This window comes from Thunnus thynnus, chromosome 3 (assembly GCF_963924715.1).
Source record: "Thunnus thynnus chromosome 3, fThuThy2.1, whole genome shotgun sequence".
NCBI lineage: Eukaryota > Metazoa > Chordata > Actinopteri > Scombriformes > Scombridae > Thunnus > Thunnus thynnus.
Window position 1 is genome coordinate 14985540 of NC_089519.1, and position 27659 is coordinate 15013198.

The 27659-nt window shown below is 38.1% G+C and overlaps 2 protein-coding genes across 4 annotated transcripts in view; both read left to right on the forward strand.

Moving 5' to 3' along the window:
* Positions 1–1954: 1954 nt before the first annotated feature.
* LOC137179599 (T-lymphocyte surface antigen Ly-9-like) lies at positions 1955–9213 on the forward strand. Its single transcript, XM_067584405.1, has 7 exons — positions 1955–2222; positions 2652–2972; positions 3080–3391; positions 4013–4306; positions 5740–5850; positions 5978–6039; positions 6517–9213. The coding sequence occupies exons 1-7, from the start codon at positions 2162–2164 to the stop codon at positions 6562–6564; spliced, it is 1209 nt and encodes a 402-aa protein (XP_067440506.1). The 5' UTR covers positions 1955–2161; the 3' UTR covers positions 6565–9213.
* A 296-nt stretch (positions 9214–9509) lies between these two features.
* Positions 9510–27659, forward strand: part of LOC137179597 (NACHT, LRR and PYD domains-containing protein 12-like) — an 84279-nt gene continuing 66129 nt past the window's right edge. Inside the window, exons 1-15 of one of the 3 annotated variants that reach the window (XM_067584404.1) lie at positions 9510–9698; positions 11260–11414; positions 12527–14443; positions 15136–15312; positions 15505–15753; positions 15968–16138; positions 16242–16415; positions 19353–19402; positions 19500–20068; positions 20171–20226; positions 21043–21257; positions 21420–21688; positions 21946–22062; positions 22161–22302; positions 26296–26992. In XM_067584404.1, the coding sequence (XP_067440505.1) occupies positions 11260–11414; positions 12527–14443; positions 15136–15312; positions 15505–15753; positions 15968–16138; positions 16242–16415; positions 19353–19402; positions 19500–20068; positions 20171–20226; positions 21043–21257; positions 21420–21688; positions 21946–22062; positions 22161–22302; positions 26296–26534 (4500 nt within the window). In that variant the 5' untranslated portion in view covers positions 9510–9698 and the 3' untranslated portion in view covers positions 26535–26992. Of the gene's footprint in view, positions 9699–11259; positions 11415–12526; positions 14444–15135; positions 15313–15504; positions 15754–15967; positions 16139–16241; positions 16416–19352; positions 19403–19499; positions 20069–20170; positions 20227–21042; positions 21258–21419; positions 21689–21945; positions 22063–22160; positions 22303–22958; positions 24327–26295; positions 26993–27659 lie in introns of those variants that run through there. The other 2 variants (XM_067584402.1, XM_067584403.1) reach the window with 2 other exon arrangements.

Here is a 27659-nt window from a genome sequence, read left to right on the forward strand (position 1 = left end):
TTATAAAATTACAAACTGAGTGTAAAGCAGAGAACATGCATTGACTACAAGTGTTAATGGTTTCAGAGATAGTGCTTAAAGAATCACTGTTAGCGTTTAAGCATTCAGAAATAACTGTAAATATCAAATGTCATGATGTCATCCAGCTCTGATATGAGGGATTCCTCCTGACCACAGTTTGAAAAGCCTGACAATAAAACATTCCTCACTTTTTATTTCTTCACAGACCATTTTTCAGTTTTGGTCACTCTGTCTTAAACAGCGGCCAGTCAGAAAGAAATGTGTTAGATGTATTAGAGACTTTATTACCTGAACTGCTCTCAAACACAAATGGCTTCTGCTAATGATGAAACTACTTGCTGTCACTGAGCATAATGATTCATTAAAATATTACAGGTACAGATGGGAAATATCAACCAGAATCAACTGCACAGACTAAACACTGAACAACAATGTTACAACAGCCCCTCTGCAGCTCAACAAAGTCTGCATCTACAGTAAGAACAACAAACATTTCTTAATTGCATATCAGTTATTAATAACAAATCTGGTCACAGACAGATATTCAGTGTTTCTGCAAGTTGAAACACACTGTCCCTGCAACTTGCTGGGAAATAATGAAGCAGAAGTAAAACCAAAAGTAAACTCAAAAGCTGCTGATTATGAGAGTTCTGATTATAATGAATGTCACAAAGTGCTGAGATCACAGACAGGCTGAGGTTTTTAGTTTTTGTCAAACATGAAAAGACAAATACAAGAGTGAAGGGAACTTTGCACCTTTGCATGCTGGTACAGTGTGTCCAGTCCACTGACAACTACACACCACAGAAACATACAGCCAGTCCTGCAGATCAGCAATTTACTCGAAAATACAAAAATATGCATCAGCTTTGCATTTTTGCACACCCAACACAAATAGCTGTCTTAAACAAGAAAGTTATAAAAACCCAAAGTAATTTCATGCAGTTTGTTCTTACCAGCAGTGCGATTTGCAGTGTAGCAGGAACTAATTAGGTTTGGAACAGGTAGAGCAAGAATTTATTTGCATGTTGTAACAGACTGGAGGAGTGGCCAGCACAAAAAGCTGTAAGTCCCATGTCTATCTTCCTTAACTTCCTTTTTTTCCCCACAGGAAACAAAGCAGTTCTCATAGGTGAAAGAGTGGAGTTACAGTACTTCACTTTTCTGAAACTTATCAACCACTGGCTGCTGTCAGCTTAACTATGGAAGATTTAAATGCCCAACTAATAATAAATCTAGCAAAAATTTCAATACAAGACACATTGCTATTTGTATTTCCTCTTTATATTTTTTACATGTATGCATAAAACATTTTAAACATGAAGCATGCTATCTGATAATGTGTGACCAAATTGTGAGGAAGCAGGTTTTTTTTAGCCACCTTCAGTCTTCAGGGGTAGACTGATACTGAAAAGATTTTGTGGGGCATATCAGATATGACAGGTGAGATAGTTACAATAGTGACAGAAACAACTTAAACTTGTTCTTACAATGCAAAAAAGTGCTGAATTTCAGAAATTCAGAATTCGAGCTACTACTTTGCAGACATCTGTTAGCATTAGCTTATCCTCTTCCATTAAACCAGTTGTTTACGGTAAGCTAATAATTGTTTTTGTGTTTTTTTATTTTGGCATGAAAAGTGCGTCTTCGTTTCAAAAAAGAAAATGGTCTTTGGACCTCCTCATGAAAACTAATGACAAGTGTTTGTTATTTATTATTAGTCTAACTGCCCTCTGCTGGACAACACTGAAATGTAATGCGCCTTTTTCACTTTGTTTTCTTTCTTATGATTTGATATTAATATGGCATGGAAAATTCATGTCACAATGAAGAACATTCAACACTTTTTTCCATTTAATTATGACAAATAGTTAATACATGCATAGACAGTAATTACAACTAACAACTAATTTTATGTCTTTGTTAGATTTGTTTTCATTTAGGCATTTAAAAACTTCCAGTACATGGGTGACCTACACTCAACAGTGTGCCTGAACGCATCCTGTGTAGAGAGAGAAACACATCACCGTAACTTCTGCTACAGTTTTCAGTATTCCTCACAGACTGAAAACTGTAAAGTTAAGCGCTGGGCTGCACTGAGTGAGATTAAACCCACCTACACCTGGAAATAAGACTGGATATGTCTTCAACAAGCAGGAGAAATGATACTACCAATGGGCTACTCATCTTATTTCTCATAGGTAAATTTTGATTTATTACATATGCCTATTGTGCATTATTGCAAGTTCAGAATCGCATTGCATTATCAGCATGATGCCAACTTGTTTTTCACCTGCCTGCTAATTCACTGAAAAGTGCTCTACTTGAATAAAACATAAATTCACCATGAATCTAAATGTTTTTAAAACAAAGTGATGAATTTCATTTTCTTGCTTCATTTATGTGTTTCAGTTTGGCTTGCTTGTAAACACTAAGGATCATGCAGCAGTATACATCAAAACTGCAGGAAAAGGACACAAGAATCATTTCAATCTCATGGCTTGACAAATTCTTTGTGTGTCTTTCACAATTTTCAAGTTTTATCAGGCAGTTGTTGGTTCATCTCCACAATATTTTTGAGGAACTGTAATTTCTTCTTGACCCTGATATACTTTTTTTTCTTGTTTCAGGTGGTGTGTTTTCTGAAATATTGCCAGTAATGAAGCGGGTTGGAGAGACTGTGACCCTGTACGCCAACAAATCATGGCAAAATTCAGGGAATTTTCTTTGGACCTTTGGGCACCACACCCCCATCAAGGCAATTACTATTGTCACTAATGGAGAAGTCACTCGTGTCAATGGGACCAGATTTGACAACAGGTTACACACAGATGTAGAAAATGGATCAATCACCATCTCTAACCTCACCATCAATGACAGTGGAATATTTAATGCTCAGTTTTTTCTGGAAACAGGAATGCATATGCAAATGTTAAACCTCTTTGTCAGTGGTGAGTGACCTCTTCACTACCTTCGATGATGTGATGCCTTTTGTCACTTTGAAAGATTTAATGACACTTTAATGTTTTTACTGTATTATTTGTGATTTTTTTTCCAGATAATGCTGTCATTCCTATTGAAGTTCTGGAGGGGGAAAATGTTACTCTGGACACTGGAGTAAAGGAACTACAGAAAGATCGTAAAGTCATGTGGACACAGGGTCCAGATTTTGTTGGCGAGCTGATAGCTCAGTGGAAGAACAATATCACCTCTATTGATGAAAGCTTCAAGGATGTTCTGCTGCTGAACCCACACACTGGATCCCTCACCTTTATCAGAGTGACAAAAAACTATGCTGGGGTTTACTGTGTCAAGTTACTGTGGGGTGACGATCCACACATACTGAGACAATTTTCAATTAAAGTCTTTGGTAGGTGTTTTAGAAGTAACATTTTACATGCAAAGTGTGTTTGTATCTGTCTTGTAGCCTTGATACAGAACAGAGCAGCAGTTTGCTCTTGCAGGTATTGAGAACTGACCTGTGTGTGTCTGAAAACATCGCCAGGCAGCACGGGTTGAAAGCACAGAAGCCCCCTCACATAAGTTATGTTAGCTTTAAGAAGAAAAGTAACATTAGCGCATATGAAGATATATGTTTACCTGTCAAGCACATAGAAGTCCTGAATACTAGTGATGTTATCGTGTATGAACATCTTGCAGGGGATCATGAGCCTCTCCACATTTGCTTGTGATTGTTTTATCTGAAATATTATAAATTCAACAATATGATGCTTTTTTTTTTTTTTTTTACTAAAAGCCATCATCCTGCACCTCTATCAGCTGTCACTGAGTCCCATACTTAAACTCTAAACACACATTAATCTGATCGCCAAAGCACTGCTAATTAAGCTTGATAAACTTCTGCACTATATTTATTAAGGTCTTATGTGGTGGCCTGCTTACTGGTTCATTTCATCACGTAAAAAATGTTAACTGCTATTATAAAGTATGATTGAATATTATGGTGACTTTCCTTTTTTTTCCTTCGTAGAACCGGTTCCCATTCCACACATCAGTTCAGCACAGGCCAATATTACAAAACCCTTGCTGAATGATGGGAGCTGCCACATTAACTGTTCTGTGAGGAATGCATCTGAACTTACACTGTTCTGGTACAGCAGAGGGAGGAAAATAAACCAGACCAGCAACCCAGACATCTCCACTAACCTCTCCCTCCCTCTGGTGATCCAGAATGAAGGCATCTACAGCTGCATGGCAGCCAACCCAGTCAGTAATGAGACAATCCATGTCAACTCCACAGAGTGGTGTCCACCTCATGCTACAGGTACAGGTGCAGTTTGCTCTGTCCCCTCAGGCATTTTTGTATCAGTCTACTAAGAAAGGAATATCTGTCTGTGTGTCTGTATGTCCGTTGCATATCTCTTGAACCGTTCGTCCAATCGACTCCACACTTGGTGGGTGTATGGTTGGGGACTGATGGTAGTGCAATGTGGAATTTGGTGCAATTCGGACACGCAATGCCTTTAATATTAATAAACTTTGAATAAACCAGTGATCAGCCCCACTGTGCAGGGGCAGGGTGGAACTTCAGGGCTCTGCCGACTGACTCCAGTATGTCAGGGAGAGACCAGAGACAAGTCGTGACACAAGGCAGAGAAAAGTGCTCTCAAAAGAGAAAAGTAAATTGCAAAAACAGAGTTTTTAAATCAAGAATGGACATGCTTACTCCATGCCGGAGCTAGCAGATCAGCAACAGCAGCAAGTGACTACACAAGAAGCGTTCAGGTACATTGTTGATCATAGGTCACCCGTCTTTTTGGAAGCGCTCAGAGCCCAATATACAATGACGAAACGAAGGAAATACTTCGATGGGCAGTTCAAAACCAGTTTGTCTCATAAGTTCTTAGACCATGGCGACTCTGAAGCGCCCCTACAGACAAAGCGCAAATCTTTTAGAGCAAGCATAGTGTGAGCAGCATGTTTAGTAGATCAGCAGCAGTGAGAGATAACGTTGTGTCTACACAGGAGACGTTCAGGTACATGGTTGAGAGTAGGTCACCTGCAAACATACCCACTCAAATCCGAACTGAAGACACAAAAAATAGGAATGATCTAAGGGCCCAATATGATCAATCCATTTTATTTTAGGATGCAAATTACTTTATTTTTAAATGCAGCCCTTATTTTAGGCTACTTGAAATGAGAAAAGAACATTAAAGTAGTTATAATTTATAACATCTGTGTATAATAGAATGTTAGTTTCTTTCATGTTGTTGGTGTATATACTCATTCACACCCCACATAAACTGTATTAATTTTTCAATGCATTGAAGTAGCAGCTGGAGGCCAAGAAATCAGCCCCTTCCAAACAGGCACAATAATTATCAACCAATTCTGCAGTCTCCTCAGCTCTACAGAACATTTTAATGTCTTTCAGCTCATTGTTTTAATTGGCCATCACTAAATTGCAGTTGTTGAAATAACAGTTGTTATTTCAAATATAGGCATAACTGTATGATTAAGCATTCATAACTCTACAAAATATCAGTAAAACCATTCACTCAGTGAAAGCCACAGTACAGTAGCATAGCTGTAAATGTCTTTTCCCACTCATGCACACACACATTAATACACACTTTTTGTTATTTAATGGAATGACTATATTTGCTGATGTTCATGCAATCATCATGTTTCTGGCAAAAAAGTACTTTGTAGGGAGAGAAAAATATGATGGTGAAGCATTTTTTTCATTTACAGATTCTAGCACAATGCGGTCGATTATTGGAGGGACTGTTGTGGCTGTATTGATTGGGCTGGTCATATCCATATCATATTGTTGCAGGCAAATAAGAAACCAAGGAGCAGAGAGTATGTGATAACATTTTTCTTTTTTTATCTTTAATTGTTTATTATTGTTGTTGACAATATTTTCTGTTAATATTTTCTGTCAACTGGGCATGTTGTCTTTATGTTTAATCTCTCATTTCTAATCTAGATTGGTTTAATATGGGAAATATGCAACAAGAGACAACATCTCAAGACACCAATGTCTCAGAGGTATCTATGACTATCAGAAAACTTCACACATATGCGTAAAAAACAAAGAAAACACACAACACAAAGACATTTCACAAGCAACATTAAAAACCAAAGAACCAAATTGAATTAGAAACCTGTCTAATGAATATATCAGGATATACTATATATAGTAATAATAACAAATACATTATTATTAAATATAAAACTGTATTTATTTTTTAAATAATACTGTTTATCACTAATTACCCAAGACACACCTGAATTTACTTAATCATACTAAACCTCACAAAGAAACAGTTTGGACTTAATACACATACATTTGAAATAATAATGGGAGCATTTGAAATTGTCAAAAGTCTTTTATAAGATATAGTGTACAGGATATGGGATACATTTGGACTCAACACCTGGAAAACATAGATGTGCATGTGTTTCAGTATAAAAATGGACTAATTAAACACAAAATATAATGTACATAATATGTTCTTCTTTTAGGGCAGGAATGATGCTGCGGAAAATCAAGGTCTGCTGACAAACAACTGAGAAAAAAATATAGTATTCAGTATTACTGACGTTTTTTATCACCTCTAATATTTTCACCTCTCTCACTCTCCCTGTGCACTGAGAGCATCCAATAGGATGTGAGTGTGAGAGAGAGCAGACCAACATCTGAAAAGATGCTTTAGTTGAACTCAGGACTTACTCCGCTGAAATATGCTTTTATGTTCATATTAGTATGGGCTTACTTTTGCACATTTATTACAGCACGAATAACTAGTATCAGTTCACGTCTGTTTTAACTAGACTAGATATTCTGTGTTTGGTGTCCTATAATAACATACATCCTGATGGTTTTGGGAAATGTACTTTGAATATCATGTCTAGAAACTTATGCCACATATGCCTGATTATTTATTGATAATGTGAGCATCTGGTGACAGAGGTGAAACCTTAGAATTTACACCAAGTCATCACCCTGGTTTAGATGTCCGTTCAGAACTGAACTGAATAGAAAAGAATGAAAGGAAGACATGAAGAGATGCCTTGCATGTCTGAATACTAAAGATTGAACTCATAGCAGCCTACTGAGAGCTGCAGGAGACTGCATATGGACCACAAGACATCCTGCCATCACCCTTTACCACACGCTGCCATAGATTCTACTCATCATTTTATATTCATGCTGTGATCCAAAGTGTCCACACTGGGTTGAAGCTCCTTTAAGTTTATCTGAAACAATATAATTTCTCTTCTGTAGTAGGTTGCCTTAACCATCATATAAAGTGTGTATATTCTCCATAGGAATTTTGTTGTTCAGTCATTGATAAATTTCCATCAGCCATTAACCATTTATCTTGATCATCAGTCTTACTTAGTCACTTTGTCTTCACCCAAAAAGTCAACAATTAACCTCTGCCTTTATCAAAAAACACAGTTATCCTTGTTTTTTTTGGTTTTGTTTTTTTTAACCATTATTTCTTCTTCAGTGTGGATATAATTTGTACATATTGTAAGTAAAAATCCATTCACATGACAGAAGTTGATTTAATTTAATATCAGTGTCCCTGAATTTGTGTGGAAATACATTTCATATATTTCCAACTTATGTTAATCATTAGGTGCCCTTCTGTAAATCCTCACTGCTCAACATGTGGAACTCTTTACCCACAGAAAACCAAATGGATGATGACTGGAAACTGAAACAGTTTTAAAGAGGATGTAGTCATGAGGGATCTGGTCCTTGTTGTTTTATGAAACTTTTATGGTATGTTTGTTTACAGTATGTTTTATGCTGCTTTGTATGTCTTTTGCTGTTGAGTTTTGTGTTTTGTGCTTAAATGTATGTATATGTATTGTTGAGTCTTGTGCAGCTCCGTATGTATTTTACTGTTGAGTTTTATGTATTTTAAAAGCCCATCTAGGGACGGACATTTCAAACTAGCTCAGGCTATAAATGCTGTGGCATAAGTTCATTCTATACACTTGTCCCTATACATATAAACATAAATAAATAATGACAGGAAAACCCAGGGCCTGTTTCAGAAAGCAGGTTTAGTGAAAACTCTGAGTTTGTTCACCCTGAGATGAGGGAATCTCTGGTTTTTCAGCTCCAGAAAGAGATCTAACTTAAACTTGGGGTCAGTAACTGCAGTAACTGACTCTGTGAAACTAACCTGCTCGCTGGCAGGTTTTCTTCAACAAACCCTGAGTTGCTCTCTGTCTCCTCCCTCTTACAGAGCCAGACACGCTGTTTCATTTCCTCATTAATTCAGTCTGTATCAAAGCGCATTCATTAGCAGAGGTTCACTATCTGTCAGAGTCGAAATCCTGGTTGGATTTTAGTTTAGTTACTCAGAACTTACTCAGAATGTTACCGCTTTAATGCGCACCAGTCATTTATTTGAACAGTGTTTTTTTTCTCTCACATTCAAATATTCCACAGTGTGAATTGATCCTCAACTCAGAATCAAACCTCTGCATGTCCTTCTGTTATAACTCTGTGACTCTGTCAGTTTGTTAGAGCAGCTCCTGACCTGAAATCTTTATTGCACATTATGTGTAATCTCAGTTTAAATTTATGCAATCTGTATGAATCTTTAGACACATGGGATCACTCATGATGTGATTGGTCACACCGATGGAACATCATTCCTATAATATTGGAGATTATATGTTAATATGCTGAATGAGCAGGATTGTGATGTGGCTGCAGAATGTAGTTTGAAAGTGAGATTTTTAAATAGGGAGCATAATCTTAACATGTTTTAACAGCATTTCACTGACAATGTTTAAATTTACTACATTTGTTGAAGTTGCTGAAATAAAGTCACTGAATGCTGTTGACCTGATATACAAATAGATGTCTAACAATTTAAAATATTCTGTATTTTAACCTCAACGCCTTTTCAAGTACAAATCCCCAAACACATTATTACTGGATCAGACTGAGTTTACAGTCATGTCTCTGTGTCTTTGATCTATATATGTTTTAAATCTTTAACTATATTTTTCATCTTCAGTTGTTGCCTCCTTTGTTTTGTGCGTCAGATTAAAGCTGAACAAATATATTTAAAATGTAATGAAGTTGCAGCCTGATCCACAGTCAGATTCCACTTTATCATCATTAAGGAAATGTAAGTCTGGTAAATGAGGAATTAATGGACGACACTGAATAAAACTTTATTGACATTTTCCCGCTCTGACTCGGGCTCTTCTCTTTTTTTTTAAGATAAATGTACAGGTTCATATAAGCATTAATATCTCTACATCCACTGGATTAAAATGGGGGCGCTGCCTCTAGCGGAGTTAGTGATTCCACTTGCCATTACTAACCATATTGCCATGTTTTATTATTGAATATGCACTGAATCTAATTTATTATTAGTCACCTGCCTCATTTAATATTATGTTATTTACTTTGTTACTCTTACAATTTGTAAGCTTTCACGGAGTCTTAATTTTTGTGTGTACTTGAACGCCCCTTGAACGGGCCCTCGCAGACTTCGCGGGTACGCCCCTTGTTCAGTCACAAGTAATGTGTAATGAGTCAATACTCGTGACGCAGTTAGATATCGGCAGCGAGTGGTTAATTTTTGTTTAGTTTCAGTGTATATTTTCTGTGGCTGCTGCTGTGAGAGTTGGCTGTTGAGAGCTAATGCCGCTGTGTTTGTTACCAGGTACATGTAATATTTTTTATTGGTTCGGTCACTAGTCTGCTATGCCTGGTGCCCGTGTGTATATTTTCTATGACTGCTGCTGTGAGAGTTAGCTGTTGAGAGCTAATGCTGCTGGGTTTGTTTCCAAAATAAATCCGGGTCAGAGCTGAGAAGCGACTGTGTGCGTGTCATCCTTAACACAATGCCAGAGAGAATACACCACTGCTACACGGGGAAGAGAAAATTCAGATGTGTTTGTAGCATATCAGTGTACTGTATATACTCAAGTGGCGTTAGTAGTGATCTCAGGAAGCACTTCCACATTGTTAGACGTTATATTTTACTCCACAACATTTCAAAAGTAAATCATTTTGTCTACTTTTAATCCATTACATTGTATGACAGCTGAAAGTGTTAAATCTTCAGATTTAATCTTATATAAGACAAAATATATAATGCATAGCTTTACAGCAGCTATCAACTATCCGACATGGTAAGTATGCAGTAGCTGTAATGCCACGTCTTATCTACAGTATCCATCTGGTTAAACATTAACTTTTTAAACAGGTAACACTCTCAAAGGCACCATTACTCTGAAATAGGATTTTGGATATGTGAGTACATTTTATTGCTAATCCTTTACTTCAAAAAGTATATATTTTGAAAACAGGACCATTACTTTTAATGGAGTAATTTCATATTTAGTGCTGCTTCCCTTACTTGAAAATTTGAATAGTGTGCAATATCCACACCCTGTAAACCTGTAGGTAGGCTATATCGCAGTCTGTCACTCTGTGAGGTCAACAGTCCACAGTGAGGGAGACATAGGAACAGGGTGGAGCTGGTCCCCATACTTTACATGTTTTACAAATTTAAAGCGTTGTCTTTACCAGTCTTAGCCATGCTGCAATAAATAATCCACACAGACAAACCTGTAAGTAAGTCGTCTGACATACCTACCTCAAACCTAACTGTAATTAAGTTAATGCTGTGCTTCAATGCTCTGGTCTAATTAAAACAACAAGCTATTAATAGATCATTGTGTTTTTAATGATTTATGAAGACTGCTGTTTGTGGTTTTGTCTTAGAGTGCATGGAATCTACACATGAAGTTTATGCTCAGCTATCTATCTGTGTCCAGATTGCAGTTGTTGATGTAAAACAGAGATGTAGTTTATTTCCACAGTACAGTAGAGGTTATATCATGTTCAGGTAGTACAGGTTATATCATGATAAAATGATTATTGGTTTAGGATAAGATAGCTCTATTGTGTCAACAAGAGTCACATTACTGAAATAATGATGTAACATTGTGTTTAAAATACTCACTGTACCATTATAGTTATCTAAACGGTATGCTGTACGTATCACAATGACCAAGACATGTCGGAGTAAGCAGCACACTGTTAGTAATAAAGTCAGTAAGTGATATTTCTGTTATTACAGGAAAAACTGTGAAGCATACCATTTCTTCTTCCCCTCTGCATCTCATTATTTTCTGTGTTATTTACTCAAACACTTCAACTTTCATCTTAGTTTTGCTCGGCTTTAACTATAGTACCGCTCCCTGTTTCTACAAAAGATGGCAGGCACTGCGAGAAAACATCAGATGGATGAGGAAGTAGATGTGATTGAGTCACCACAGAAGGATGGGGAGGAAGATGGAAAGACGAAGAGCACAGAGGATGTAGATCCTCCAACGAAAGGCCCCGGTGGTGCAAGTCTGTTAGAGGAAAGGTAAGATACCAGTCTATAATACACATTACAACATGCTGAAAACACAGCTTTAAAGGAAGACTATGCAATATTTGAAAGAAGAACTAACATAAACTTCTGAGGATAAAGGTCTCATTTATGTGCAATAAAACACAGCTGGGCTCAGTTCAGTAAACTCAGGGGTTTTGCTGCTACAGCCTCACTTGGTCTGGTATGAACGGTTGCTTATGGTGGCTAATTGTTAGCAAACTGTGACTTCATGGCTCTTCTTATGCTATTATACTATATTTTAACATATCACAGATAAATATTTATATAGTTTTATTACAAAAGTAAAAAGACATATTTATTGTATCCTGCTGGTGGTCTTGCTCACTCATCAAATGATAACTTTAAAGAGAGAATCTCAGGAAATTAAGGGAAATTCAAGGTCTTTGTTTATACACATTAATCAGGTTCAAACCTGCATTCTAAGCAAATTGAAGTCCAAAGTCATAATCCTTTTAGTTATGTGCTTGGCTGTCCTTGATCTGGTGACCAATGTGAAATGCATGCTGAGATAGTGTTGTCCAAGTTTATACCATGGATGAAATGTATCAGTGCAGTTCTTGGGGTTTTAGTTTACACATCAGCTCCCAATACACTCCCCATATACTGTAAAGGGTGGCGCAAGAACACCTCTGGTATTTGGACTGTTGTTAGGTAAATGTGGTTTTGTAATTGAGACTGGACTTGGGCCCTGCCTGATGACATTGAGAAAGGCCTTTAATTATCCTGTATCTGCCACAGCTGGTCACAGTGGCTGCTGCTGAGCAAAAGAGACATAATAAGGCCTTCGCCAATCTGCGTTCTTGTCTGTACCTTCTTGTGGACTTGTGAAACGTCATCAGTCGCAGCCCAAGTACTGCTCCAATTCAAAGTCATCTAGTATGCTATTAAGCTTGTATCAGATACTCCCTTCAAACGATGAGCATGTAGTTTTACTATACAAACTGCTGCTGGTCAGCCTGAAAGTGATGAATCAAAGTCATTTCAAAAGTGATATAGAGCTAAAGTTATTCCCATACAGTTGTTTGTGTTGATGTGTGTGATGATACACAATATATTTTATTTTATTTTTTCCCCACTTTCAGGTTACGATCTTTATATGTGGACAACCAAGGTCCACATCAGATGGACACCACTGAAACAGAGAGCAGGGGTGGTAAGGGCAGAGATGCAGAAAGACTTTCTGGATGTGGTGAAGGATCTGCAGACATGGAAGGGAATGCAATCACAGAGAATGTTAAACAGAAGCTTAAAGCCCATCTGAGGGAAAGGTTTACATTCATATACGAGGGCACGTCAGCCAGTCAATCGCAGCTCAAAAATGTCTACACAAGACTCTACATTACTCAACAGGCTGAGGAATATGGTTGCCAACCACATGAGATTCTCGATCAGTTTAAACTCCCGGACCAGGCGTCACCATTTTCAGAGTATCAACAGATTGACTGCCTGGATATCTTCAAACCAGGAAGGAACATTTCCCAGCAACAACCCGCAAAAGACAAAGACATCAAAAGAGTGATGACAAGAGGGATTGCCGGCATTGGCAAGACAGTTGCTGTCCAAAATTTTGCCCTAAACTGGGCAGAGGGAAAATCCAACCAGAGCATTTATTTCATCTTCGTGCTCCCTTTCAGAGAACTGAACATGCTAAAAGAGGGTGAGTACAGTCTTCTGCAACTCCTTCTTCACTTCTACCCTGAACTGAAACCGCTAGAAGATACACAGACACTTGTTAACAAGCAAGTGCTGTTAATTTTTGACGGTTTGGATGAAAGTAGATTTCCACTGGACTTTGATGGGACCATGAGAGTGAGTGACGAACATCAGAGATCAACAGTGGATGTGTTGCTGACAAACCTCATCAAAGGGAACCTGCTGCCGAACGCTCTGCTCTGGATAACTTCCCGACCTGCAGCAGCCAGTCAGATTCCCTCTAAGTACATTGACCAGATGACAGAAGTGCAAGGGTTCACTGACAGACAGAAGGAAGAATACTTCATGAAGAGATTCAGTGCTAATCCAAAGAAAGCCAAAGAAATCCTGTCTTGTCTCAGAGGGATGATAAGCTTCTGTTTCATGGGCCATATCCCAGTCTTTTGTTGGATCACCGCTGAGGTATTTCAGAAAGGATGGGGTGACCAGAGGAGTCGAACGATCACAACAATGACAGAGTTGTACATTTATTACTTGCTAGTTCAAACACACAGAACAACACAGAAGTATGGGAAGAAAAGCTCAGAATCACAGAATGCTGCCATGCTCTTTAATCTGTCCAAGCTGGCGTTCGAGCAGCTGCAAAAAGGAAACATCATATTTTACGAAGAGGACCTCAGAGAATGTGGCATTGATGTCGACAGGGCCTCAATGTTTTGTGGATTTTGCTCAGAAATCCTGAAGCAAGAACATGGGCTGTATCAGAAAAAGATGTTCAGCTTTGTGCATTTAAGCTGTCAGGAGTTTCTCGCTGCTCTTTACATGTTCCACTGCTGCATGACAAAGAACATCAGCACTTTGAAGTCTTTCCTCGATGTTGACCCTACAGATCTGGACTTGCTTGAGTTGCAGAAGAGGATTGTGGATAAGGCCTTGCAGAGTGAGAAAGGTCAGCTGGACCTGTTTCTCTGCTTCTTCCTTGGATTCTCACTGGAGTCCAACCAGAAAATGCTACAAGGTTTACTACCACAGACAAAGAGCAGCTCAGAGACTGTTGAGGAGATGAAGAGATACCTTCGAAATTTTCATGCAGGAAACATCCCACAGGAGAGGTGCATGAATCTTTTCCTCTGCAAGTATGAGCTAAAAGAAGAGAGATTCCAGGATGACATCAGAATGTTTCTACATTCAGGAGCAAGACTCTCACCCATTGACTGCTCAGTAATGTCCACCATGCTGCAAATATCCAGGGAACTGATTGATGAACTTGACTTGACAAAATGCATGACACCATTGGTGGGGGTTGAGAAACTTATCCTGCCAATGAAGAACTGCAAGCGGGCAGTGTAAGTACCATATAAAGTAAATTCTGATTTAATGCAAATAGGTGTGTTCAGACTGAATGTGAGTTGAATTACTGTGTTATGATATTTGCAGGTTTGACCACATGAGAGGTTTTGCAGTCTCTATCTATTTGCTGAAAATCACTTATGGACCATACAGATTTTTGCTGTAGTTAGCTTACAACTTACCATGTATAGTACGTAGAAGGGTCTTTCCTTCTCCTTGTCTCTGTACATTTTGGAAAGCTTAGTCATACACCCTTGAGAAAAGTGTGCACCAGACTTCCACCAGCCGAGCAACTAACTGAATGGAGATGAAATAATTTAATCGTGCAGCTCTTTTAGACAAATTTTAGAACAAAGTTTATCAGACCGAATGGATCAAATTCTGATAGTGAAATGAGTCATTTTGCGAGGAATGTGTGATGATCAAAACAATTTATCCACCGTTTTACAGCTGCAACAGTAGCAACAGAGTAGGCTAAGGTGGAGCCTATGACATAAGTGTCAACAGTGTTTTTGTAATTATTATCACTGCCAGAAAAAGTCCCACAGTCCAGCTTTAAATTATAAGCATCAAAAGATGGTGCATATAGCATCGTGAGAATCTATCATATATATATTTATACATATTTATAAGATTTCACTGTAGAGTTCATCTTTTTTTCTGTTGTTGCTTTCCTTCTGGTTTACAGACTCAAGAGTGGCCATTTGAGTGATAAACCCTTTGCGATACTACTCTCCATTCTTCAGTCACCAGACTCTTGCTTGCGGGAGCTTTGCCTGGTGTGTTTTTCTAACGCCAACGTTTCTCTTCCTGATATTCTCTTTGCTGCGTTGGGAAGTCCTAACTGCAAACTTCAGATACTGAGGTCAGTTTATGGTCAAAATCTGAACTAATTCCCCAGACTTTTGTGCACCGTCGATTTAAAATGTGAGAAGTTTTCGGTTATAATTACTAGAGTTTGTGTGTGTGTTTATTAACTGAAGTCATCCCAGTACATTTGAACCTCTGACATACTGTCACTACACCTTGTTTATAAATGATGTGATGTTTTGTACAGATTGTCTGGGTTTTCTCTGGATTTCCGTCATTGTCACACACTGACAAATTTGCTACAATTAAAACAATCATCCCTGAGAGCGCTGGACCTGACTGACTGCATATACAGTTACCCACAAGATTATAGTGGATATTTTTCTAAAGAAGTGGAGAAGAAGGAAAAGTATGATGATGTCAACGATGAACTAAGTCTGCTGACTATTATTCCCACTATCTTGATCGGTCCAGTCTGTAAACTGGAGGAATTCAGGTACATGTATTTAGTGTTTGTCTACTTTTATTGTTTTCATCATTTGTTTTTTGTGTTTTTGCCTGTGTACTTTGGCTTGCCTCTGGGTATGAAATGTACTACAGTATGTAAATAAATGTGCCTTGCCTTGCCTATAGTGACAGCATCATCCTCACATAATGTTCTCTTGTTAGCAAAAATGTTGAATTTTTATGCATTTTTGTCTTGATTGCAGCATGCCCGGTTGTCTCCTGAAAAGTAAATGCTGTCAAGTGTTTGCCTCGGTGCTCAGCTCAAATTCTCAGCTGAGAGAGCTCAACCTCAGCCGCAATGATCTGCAGGATTTAGGAGTGCAGCTGCTCTCTGTTGGACTGGGGAGTTCAAAATGTAGGCTGGAGATACTGAGGTACTGGTACACATCCTGGACTCATACGTTGATCAGATATTATGCAACATGCAATACAGGGTGAGGTGTGGTATTTTTTTAGTGAGAACCCTCTTCTCTGCAGGCTGTCATGTTGTGGGATCACAGAGGAAGGCTGTGCCTCCCTGGCCTCCGCTCTGAGGTCCAACCCATCCCATCTGAGAGAGCTGGATATCAGCTACAATCACCCAGGAGAATCAGGAGTGAAGCTACTTTCTGAAAGACTGGAGGACCCAAAATGTAGACTGGAAAAACTCAGGTTAGTAAACTGTAGAGTTCCGACCTTAAATTAAGGTTTCATTTCCCAAATACAGACAGCAGTTTTAGGGTAGTGTTTTCCTGCGATTATATCATATGATCTGTCAACTTATTCTGCTGACCATCCCAGAGTAAATAGAGTATAGCTGCAGTCCGTTGGATGCACAATTTATGCGCTGATATGTTGTTTTCAGGGGGAGTTCTGAGATGATTTCTTCTGTTCTTATGATATTTATTTCAGTGTTTCTTTCATGACCGGCTAATGAGTAAGTCAGTGAGAATTTTTTTTTTGAACTGGCCCTTTAAAAAGCACTTCTCTGAGAGGTGTGTGCTCTGTGCAGCAGAGAGGAAGCTGGCAGGCTGGTTATAAACATGCGGCAGCGGTTGCGTCGTCTCAAGCTGTCGAGACGACAGATATAGGAGGAGGCTGAAGCAACACCGTGTTTCAGTTAAGTCAGCGGTAGGAAAATATTGAAAAATGTCTGTAAGAGTAACGTTAAAAAACGACAGCTCACCAGTTATTTTACAGCAAAACGCGATTTTCATTTCGCTTCAAACTACGAGCTAAAATGGCAGCACATTAACAGAGTGCGCATTTCTGTCGAGTACAGTAACGTTACAGACTGAAACAGGTCTGGCTTCAAACTGTATTCATGTCCAAACTTAACTGACTGTTGGAAAGAAACAACTGAGGTACTGGGGTACTGAGGATAGGCTAGTGCACACTAAACGGGAAAAGAGCATGTTCTTTGTTTACAACTTAAAGAACTGAAAGTAACTCAAGAATTACCCTCTGCTTGGAGGCCGATTCACGTCATATCTTTATAGCCCTTACAAAGTATCATGTTGAGCTTTTAATGTGTTTAAAGGTGTTAATTCAACTTTACTGTCATTTTGGAGGCTGTAATTTACACTTCTGTTAAACAGATTCAACAAAACTGAACGTGTAGGATTTGTTTCAGGGCTATAGTGGTGGAAAGTAACTCAGCATATTTACTCAACTACTGTACTCAAGTACAGTTTTGAGGTACTTGTACTTGTACTTGTACTTTGATGTTACCTCATACTTCCACTCCACTACATTTCAGAGAGAAATATTTTACTTTCTACTCCACAACATATATTTGACAGCTTTAGTTACTTTTCAGATGAAGATTTGACACAATGGATAATAATAACATGCTTTTAAAGTACAACACATTGTTAAAGATGTAACCAGTGGTTTCAAACCTTTTTGGCTTTTTGACGTCTTACGAAAAGGAGTGTGTAGTCAGGGTCACATTTCAGATGTCTCATCCCAATACTTTTTTGGGATATTTTTGCTCCTATGTGACTCAGACCTGTTTTGTTTTTTTTCATAACAGTCTGAACAGCACAAACATGGAACCTGATCTTTTCAATTCTAATTTGGGCCACTTTCATATGTGGTCCTAAATCAGATACAGGTCTTTTTTTTTTTTTTTTTTTTGCAATGCAACCTCAGTCTGAACAGTCATAACGGAATTTGTGCAACTTTTACGTCACTTGTCTGAACTAAGTCTCTTGCCATGAGAGTCTTGTGGAGAGGCGCTGACAGATAGAGTTAAATATAATGTGAATAGCCAAACAAAAAAATCGGACCTGAGCAATAAATCCAAACTGAGCACTGAGGATTGCAGTGTGAACGTAGCCTATGAGTTTTTAACAGCTCCTAACCTGACACCAGATGGTTTGTTACACAGAACCATCTGAGAAGTCATTCTCGGAAACTGTTTGGAAAAGAACAGGCACTTTCAAAAAATACTCGGTAGGTGATGGATGAACCATCTGTCTATCACAGTCTTATCTTGAGAGGCAGCTGGATTCATGGGATCACAAGATCCCCTCATAGGATTCTGATTGGTCTGAACCACCAGTGGTTCAAAGCACATAACTTGAGGTTATCGCGTGATGTCGTGATCTTGTGAATCCAGCTGCCTCGCAAGGTAAAACAGCTTCACCAAATAGTGATTTTCCCCTCCCCTCCCTAAATGTTCATATGATCCAATATTTCACCAAAAATCAGAGATTAGAGAAAAAGTCCAAAAACTGAAAACAGATTTGTGTATCAGAACTTTTTTTTGTGTATCAGAACGTTTTTCCCTCTCCCATTAATCATCTCACGACCTCTCAGACATATCTGGTGACCCTTTGGAGGGGCCCGACCCTTAGGTTGGGAACCACTGGACTACACTATGTATAAAGTCGTTGAAACTATTACTATTCACTTCACTATTGATAAAAATAATGATGTCATATAATCACAGATCAGTCACTGCAGAACAAGTGCTTTTACTTTAAGTACATGTTGTTGCTAATATTTATGTCCTTTAGTAGGATTTTTCATGCAGGACTTTTACTTCTGATGGAGTATTTTTATATTGCTGTATTGGTAATTAGGCTAAGTAAAGGATCTGATTACTTCTTCCACCACTGCCGGGCTGTTGTATTAGATTCATTTGTTTTAACTGGGTGCACCTAATAAAATGGCAACTGAGTGTATTCTCTGCTAGCTGCAAGACTTCAAAACCTGAAAAGAAATTAATGTTGGCATCCTGTAATTTAAGTTCTTACCTGAATGTGAGATCTGAGCAGAAGAATATTTATCATTTAAATCGAACATTCATCATCAGCACAATTAAGTACCGATGGCATGTACTTCATCTTTATTTAGTCAAGTATAATTAACTTAAGACAAGAATTGTCAGAATTTCCTATTAACTTGTGAAATAAGAAACATTCTCTAGGTCTGTTTATAAAATAATAAAATGTTGCATAATACGATAGAATGCAAACTTAATTTTCTATGGCATGAGAAAATGTGAGCCTCATGTTTAATTTGTAATAATATCTGATGTCCATTTTAATGACTGCCACGGTAAAGGCACTTTCTCACTGTCTGTTCCTCTGTGTTCCTCAGTGTGGAGCATGATGAAGAGCACTGGGTAAACCCACAGCATCTGAACAAGTGTAAGCTTTTTATTCACTGAATTTCTACTCTGTCAGTTTTCATTGTTTGACAGACAAGACTGAAACCTAACCATCATGCTCTCTATTTCTTTTATAGATGCCTGTGATCTCACATATGATCCCAACACAGTTAATGAACACCTCCTCCTGTCTGAGTGCAACAGGGAAGTGAAGTTTACTGAAGAGAAGCAGCCATATCCTGATCACCCAGAGAGATTTGATGAAGAGAGGCAAGTACTGTGTAGAGAGGGCCTGACTGGACGCTGCTACTGGGAAGTGGAGTGGAAAGGATTTGTGAATATTGGTGTGGCATATAAGAGTATAGAGAGGAAAGGACGGTGGGACACAGAAATTGGCCGGAGCAACAAGGCCTGGTGTTTCAATATCACTGTGTGGAACGGTTATTCTTTCCATCACGGCCACACAGAGACATTTATTCCTGCCCCCATCATTGATGTCCAAGCATTCCTGGCCAGACCAAGGAGACTGGGATTGTTTCTGGACTGGCCAGCTGGTATCCTGTCTTTCCACTGGCTGTCTGGTGACACAAAAACTCTCCTTCATACTTTCCACACCACCTTCACCGAGCCTCTCTACCCAGCGTTCACTGTTTACACTGCATCTTCTTTGACCCTGTCCAGAGTAGTGAAGCCTAAAATGGATCCTGTGAGTATTTCTGGTTGTTTCATAGCACTGCACTACAAGATGCTATCACTGTGAACAAACAAACTCATTTTTAAAAAATGTTTTTGTCTTTTTGGATTCCAGGCTCAGTCAAGCTTCATACCTGAGGTGACAACAGAAAGAATCGGCATTTCATACAAGTACAAAATATCATTACACAACAATTCACAGTATTCCTCCTAGTTTGATGTTTTTTCAAGTTGTTATTCTAAACAAGAGCTGCAACAATTAGTCAATTAATGGATTAGTCAATCAACCAAAAATGAATTGTTCAGGTCATTTTTCAAGCATAAATAACAAACATTTGATGGTTCTCACTTCCCAAATATGAGGATTTGCTATTTTTCTTTGTCTCACATGATTGCAAATTGTATACTTTTGGATTTTGGATGACATCACTTTGGACTCAAGGAAATTATGATGGAAATTTTCAGTTTTTTAGACCAAAGATCAATCTGTATTTGATGTTTTTGACAAAAAACTATGCATTCCACATCATTTTGTACCATTAGCATTACAATATTTATTTAAAAACAAAAACAGGTTGTAGTTTTTCATAGTACACTCAGGGCCAGATGGCGCACCTCTCTCTTCTTGGCATATGCGTTTATTTGAGGACAGCACAAGTAATTGGAGGAGACACGTTAACATTTACTAACATTGTGCTGTTTGCGAAAGTCAGTTTTGCACAGAAAATTCTCCACCTCTGAAAAACAGGCGTAAACAGAGCATGAATGGAATTTACAAGAACCACAAGGCAGTTTGTGTTTGTAAAAAGAAACGTGCATTAAATATAGCTTGTACAGGTATATAAGGAAAAAAAAGACTTGTAGAAACAGAAATTAAGCAGGTAGGCTTTTATTAATGAACACAATATCTGATTATCTAATTTGGATTTGAACTTTACCATCAATGATGGCTGATGGGAGTATTTTCCACTGTTCTGTGTTTTACAGGTTCATTTTCCCTGGTCCAGGTTTGTTCCATTGTTCTTTGACTGGACTGGGGTTTAATGTGACTCATGAGGGGGAGGTCATGTACAGGACTCTGATTTGGAATGACATGCTCCTCCAGCCAGCTCGTAAGGTGCCTGCAGGACCGCTGTTCAGCATCGAGTGTGCTGAGGACTCTATCCGTCAGCTCCATCTCCCACACTGTGAACCTGAACCTGGTAAGAACACTATTGCTCCTCACACATTAAACCAACAGAAAATAGTGTTTTCTTTTATGTACCTAAAGTCTGTAACAGTACTTTGTAGTATAAATGCTGCGATGGAAATGACACTGAGTGAAACTGTTATGGGGCTAATTTGATGGTTCTACATATTCACAGCACTGGTCTCTGAAAGCCTCGCTGTCGTCAACATCACTGAGGATGGCATGAGCATCATACAGCCGCTGGAGGTTACTGACACCCACGTGATTGTGGACGTCCCTCACCTCTCTTCCTTTGGCATCGTCTGGGATCTCATCAAGAGGTTTCTGAATTTCATAACGAAACCAGTATATGGCCAAGTCCTGCTGTTCCTGCGACCACCGCTCCGCTCAGGGAAACAAATCCTCAGTGTGATTCTGCTACCAAGCAACGTGCCTCTGCTGGAGGTAAAACCCTCTGTCACATCATAGTTTACCATCAGTATAATACACTCTTCTAATACACTTGTATTCAAATAATCTGATCATTAGGCTTCATGTCATCACCTCAAAAGCACTGTTAAGTATCTGCTTGTTAGCACATTGTGTCCTCTTGTGGCGAGTAATGGTAATGTCCTCATGTTTCAAGACTGAAACTTCAACAGTGACATCTTTGTGAGTAATAAAGTTAAACCCTCTAACAAAATGTTCTGATATCACTGAAGGTAAAAGCACAACATACAGAATCTGAGTTCATCAAGGCCCCCTCCTGCTGTCGTCTCTACAAAGAACAATATTACAGCCTCTTTAGTGACCCAGACAGCTATAAAATACAGCCACCGGTGAGTATGATCATCAAACACAACTTCTGCTGCCTCTGCATACAAGTCAAACCCCAACATATGGTATAATGACATGTTTCCACTTCATTTCATTTCAGCGTGCACATTTTTCTGACAATTACGGCCCAAATTACCACGCGTCGTATGAGATCATCCTGAGGACGAGCACAGAGGAAGTGACTCTGATGTTGCGAGATCCAGACAGTGCACAAGTCTGGCAGCACTGCCTTCATCTGCCTGGTAAATACAATGTCACTCAGTCGATAGAGCACTAAATAACAGCCATGCACATGCAGTGGCTTTTGAAAGTGCTCAGTGTTCATACTTCTTCTTCTGTCATGACATTCCTGGAATTTTATGAAATTTATGAAAAAGTTATGACTTGATTATATAAGAATTAGGGCCTTTAGCATAAACACTACCTAATCTTATTAACCTAATCTTAAAGGGTAAGTGTTGATATTTTTTCTATTATAACAAATCCCCTGAAAAGACCCACACCAACAATTAATTGATCCCACTAACAAGTATTGTGAGTGTATCCAAAGCCTGATTTACCATACTGGTCCTAATATGAGACATCCCTTCTTTTCCAATACATGTTTTTGGAAAAAGACTTTTTTGAACATACAACACACTTACAAACTCGTCGATACGTTTCCCAGAGATAATCCAAGAAAAAGAAAGTCCTCATCCTGGAAGCCTCATCTCATAAAAGTGAAATAATACCATCAAAGCTGAAATTGTAGCTTGTCAATCAGTCACACACTCACACTCTATCCTGTCAGGCTGTTGAAAGAGTTGAAATGATTTTGTCATGGAAGAGCTCCCATTGAGTTATGGAAATTCTTCCAATTTCTAGCTGGCCTCTGTTGTGAATCAAATTCTTTTTCCAGCTTCATCTTCAGATGCTTCATCAGTTCAAAATCTGCCAAGGATGGGAGACAACATCTCAGCAGACGAGAAGCTGCGAACTGTTAGGTCAGCGTTTATCTACAGAGTGTCTTATCCTGTTCTGGACAAGCTGCTGGATGAACTTCTGGGACACGGGGTTATAACTGATGCTGAGAGGGAGGCAGCCATGGCCAAACCCAGGCGAGACAAAGCACGAGACGTGATTGACATGGTGCGAAAAAAAGGAAGCGATGCCAGCGAAAAACTGATTACCCTCTTCTCCGAGGATGATACATTCCTTTGCAGAGAGCTCGGCTTAATCTGATGGAAAAAATATTTAGAGTGATGATCATATGAAGCCATGATATCATCATTTCAATCTGAAAAGCAATGAAGTGAAACACTATAAATAATGATTATACTCGAGCAAATGTCATGAATCAGATGTTGAGGAAGTGAACCATATAGGATATACAACACAACAGAGCCCTGCAGCCTGAATTACACATTACATTTAATCATTTTTTCAAACTGTGTCAACAGACTTTAATGTAAGTGATACCACAAAGAGCGAGCAGAGACACTGGCATACACGTCTTGCTCTAAAACATTCCTTATCAAGTGTCTTAAAGTTGTTTATTGTATCTCAAAATCACAATTATGTTTCTGTTGATTTAATTGCAAAGAAAGAAGAAAACTTGATAATAGGAAAGTTATATCGTTATGTGTGTGTGCTGGGGAACAGTGAGGGCTGTTTGTAGCTGTTGAACATGATTAATTATTGCAGTGCATTTTGTACACTTAAGAGGACATAAATCAATGTATGAACAGCTTTCATGTGCTTGCTAATTATTTTCACACATTACAGAGCAGTTGAGATTTAGTGCATGGTGAGTAACTGCCATCTCCTCAAAATGATGCTGGAGTTACAGATGATGTCCTGTTTAGTAAATACAATGTGGAGTCACATTAGCCTGATGCAAAGCAGCCCACACTTCATATCATTCCTTTTTGTCATAAATGTGTATACTTTGTTTATATTTTTCTTGATATTTTAATAGAATATTTTATGGATTTAATCATATATTCTGTGTGCTTTTGGACTTTATATACTTGGATCACATTTCTATGTTAATTTGAGTATTAAAACATATTTTATTCTAATATTATCTCTCTACACAATTGTCTAAAGGCTATTTCAAAGCCTCCCCAAAAGTGCTAGGAATATAATTCTGGTTGAGAATATAAAATACCTTTATTTTATTTTTTGTTTTGGGACCAAAACTTAAATTTAGGAGTTGACCTACCTGACTAACATTATTATTATATTTTATCTTAAGTTGACAATAAACGTCATTTTAGGAACTTTATTCAAGCGTGATTCCCTTTTTTGTCACTGAATTTGAGCCAGTTCGTGACAATTGAAATATATCAATCCACCTGTTTCGAATGTTATCACCCGATTGAATTGGCGTTATGCACTAGATGGTTTCTGTAACTCAAAGGTGATGATGATAACACCCTGCTTAACCTACTAGTAGGTGTAGCAGGTCCCTTCTAACCTATATCTATGAGGCTGAGAACCACTGATAATGCACATTCAATGGAGTGATAACATTTGAAGCATAAATCAGACTTTGTATATCTCTGATTCATCCCAAACAGTTTTGTGTTCCTTCTATCTCGTAACAATGCTGGCACTTCCTCTGAGATTAAGGAACTATTAAATGATAGATAGATTATAGACTATAGATAATGATGCTTACTGATGATTGCACACTGCTTCTGTTCTGTACATGTGATTCCTCCGTTTAGAAGCTTTTACTTAAAAAACCTTCAAATCTGTGATGTCGTAGCAGTGTCCACAAAAACTGTATGTCTAAATATGATCTGCCACAGCAGTACATTGAATATTCATATTGGTTTAGAGATACTGTAGCTGATTAGTCATACAAAATTCATGCTTAAACTGCATTAATTCCACAATACCGTTTGGCTTAAAAATGACACATCATAGACTACACAGACATTGCTGCTCTTTCTCAATTATTTACACACATTATTTCTTAATAGCTCAAATAAACTTTTCAAACAAATGCCAGCTACTTTTATTTTTTTTAAAAAACCTCTTATGCTAATATATATACATTTGACACACAAAACTACGCACTGAAAATAAATTTAGCTAATTAACAATTTACCACTTACCAACTAAACCAACTTAACTCTTGTTTCTGTTTTTTCTTATAACTCATAACAAATTCCACCATTCTGTAAAATGTCTTAAACATTTACTGTTAAATTACCATTACTCAGCAATTTATTATAAAATGAAGGGACTTGTAAAATTTAAAAAAAAAAAAAAAAAGTGTTACCAGACTTTTAATAATACTAAGTGTTATACTAACTAAGTGTCATACAGTTATCAAACAGTACAACAACACTGCACACATTCATTTAAAAAGACGTCTAAAATCACAAAAATATATAATTATATAATATATAAAATATATCATTCCACCCTTCAGACGCCCTGATCAGGTAAAAAGCCATCACATCAGTTATGTAGTTAAAAGTTTACATATAAAAAAGATGGTAATCCTCACGTATAACTCCATGGTGACCTCTGACCCTGCTTGGCTGCTTGTTCATGTCATGTCTGAGCAGAAATCAAAGTGCTGCTAGAGCATCTCTTTCAAACTGTGGTTGTTTGACCACATCGTGGATCATATGACACAAAGCACAGTAAACTGTGACTGCCGCTGAATACCACGTGTTACCCACTTGTGTTAACTGGCCCACAGAAAAGGTTTTCTCATCAGTGTCACACACCAACAGTCATGTGCAATCATTCAGTAAACTCTTATTTATATTTAGAACTTTGGTTTAAATTGTTGATAAGTTTATAAACTGAAGACAAAGAAACATAACCAGCAGAGTGTGTTACAATGATGAACCTTACCACTTTGTTTTTCAAGTTCATTTGAAAATGTCAGTTGGATTGTTTTCTTTTTGATCTATAAATGATGGAGTCACACACAAGAAGAGCTCATCAATTTAGCTCCACTCTGTCTTCTGAAAGATGATTTTTGCTCAGTGTAGTGATGTGATGGTGCAGCTGTCACAGTGTCTCTCTTTCTCTTCACGTTTGTCAAAAAACAGCAACAGAACTCCCAAACACCACGATGAACAGCCAGAGACATGTGTTACTGTCACCTGTCAGACGCATTGAACATGAACACCAGTAAAATACACTGAAACATTATGTTTCATTGAGAGTATGAACCTTTAGAAACAGAAGATTGAATACTTGTGTTGTCTGTGTTGTTTTGTCCACAGAATGTCTTCATATCAGCTACAACAGTCTTATTTTCAGCAGCGTTGGCAGCCACACATCTATAAGAGGAGCTGAAATCCTGCTTGTGTACAGTGAGAGGCAGAGAGAGAGCAGAGCTGCTCTGGTTCAGTATCTCCTCGTCTTTGTACCACAACAGTGTCATCTCTTCAGCTTTCTCCACAGAACACAGCAAGATGCAGCTCTCAGCACTCATACTCAGTCTCTTCACTGCAGGATGTGATACACACTCTGCAGAGGAAACATTAAAAACAAATGCTACAGTGTAATCACAACACTTGGTTAAAGGGTCAGTTCACCCAAATTATATATATATAAAAAACACATTTCCTCACATAACTACCAACCCATGCAGATAGTTTTGGTTTAATTTCTTCAGTGTATTGAAAAATCCACATTCAAGATTTCTCCTCCACCAAAGTACAAAAGAAATGAATGAAATTTCACTTGTGTTGCTCAAAGCAATTAAAAATGAAAACAGAACTATCTACATGGTTAGATATGACTACAGGTCAATAAGATTTTTTTGTTTTTTCATTTGTGTTAACCAGCCCTTTAACCTAAAGCATTGCCACAGTGATTTGGTTTACTAACTGTGATGTATTTGAAATGAGCTTATGAAGAAGTCCTCTTATCACCCTATCATCTGATTAACATTATTTGCATATGACAAGGACTGGAAACTCTATGTACATGTAATTGTATTGTATTAATTAAAACTATTAACAAAAACACAGTGTGTAAACAAATATGAAGGGACAATCTTCACAATATGACTCACCATACTGCACACTGTGAGTTTGTAAGATGTAAAGAAAAAGTTTCCTTTTTTAGAGTCGACAGTATGAATCCCGGAGTCACTCCTCAGCAGTCCTGTGATTGGAAAGAGATCAGTGATGTTCCAGTGAAGTCCACTAGAGGGTCAGGTTCCTCACTTCCTCAGTATCAAATGTGATCATCACTGTGAAACATATAGTGATCCAACGGTCAGTTCAATTCAAAACCACAGAGAGCTGCTGAATCACTGTTTAAATACATTTTTAATTCATGAAATTTTGGTTAGTGAGCTGTTACTGAGCTGCACAGGTACTGAAATGACCAACTTGGTAAACTAGCATGTAAATCACAACTTAAGCTTGTATTATTTAAAATAGCAGTACTTTAGTAGTAATGACAATACTACTACTACTACTTTTTCTGTATGACATTTTAAAACAAGGTCACACAGTTTTCTCTAATGAGTTCATTTGCAGCTGAAGTCATTGCATTCTATGTTGCATAGGAGTGGTTGAGGAGGAAGAGAAGCAGAACAGCAACTGCAACAACAATAAAAACATGACTAGACAAT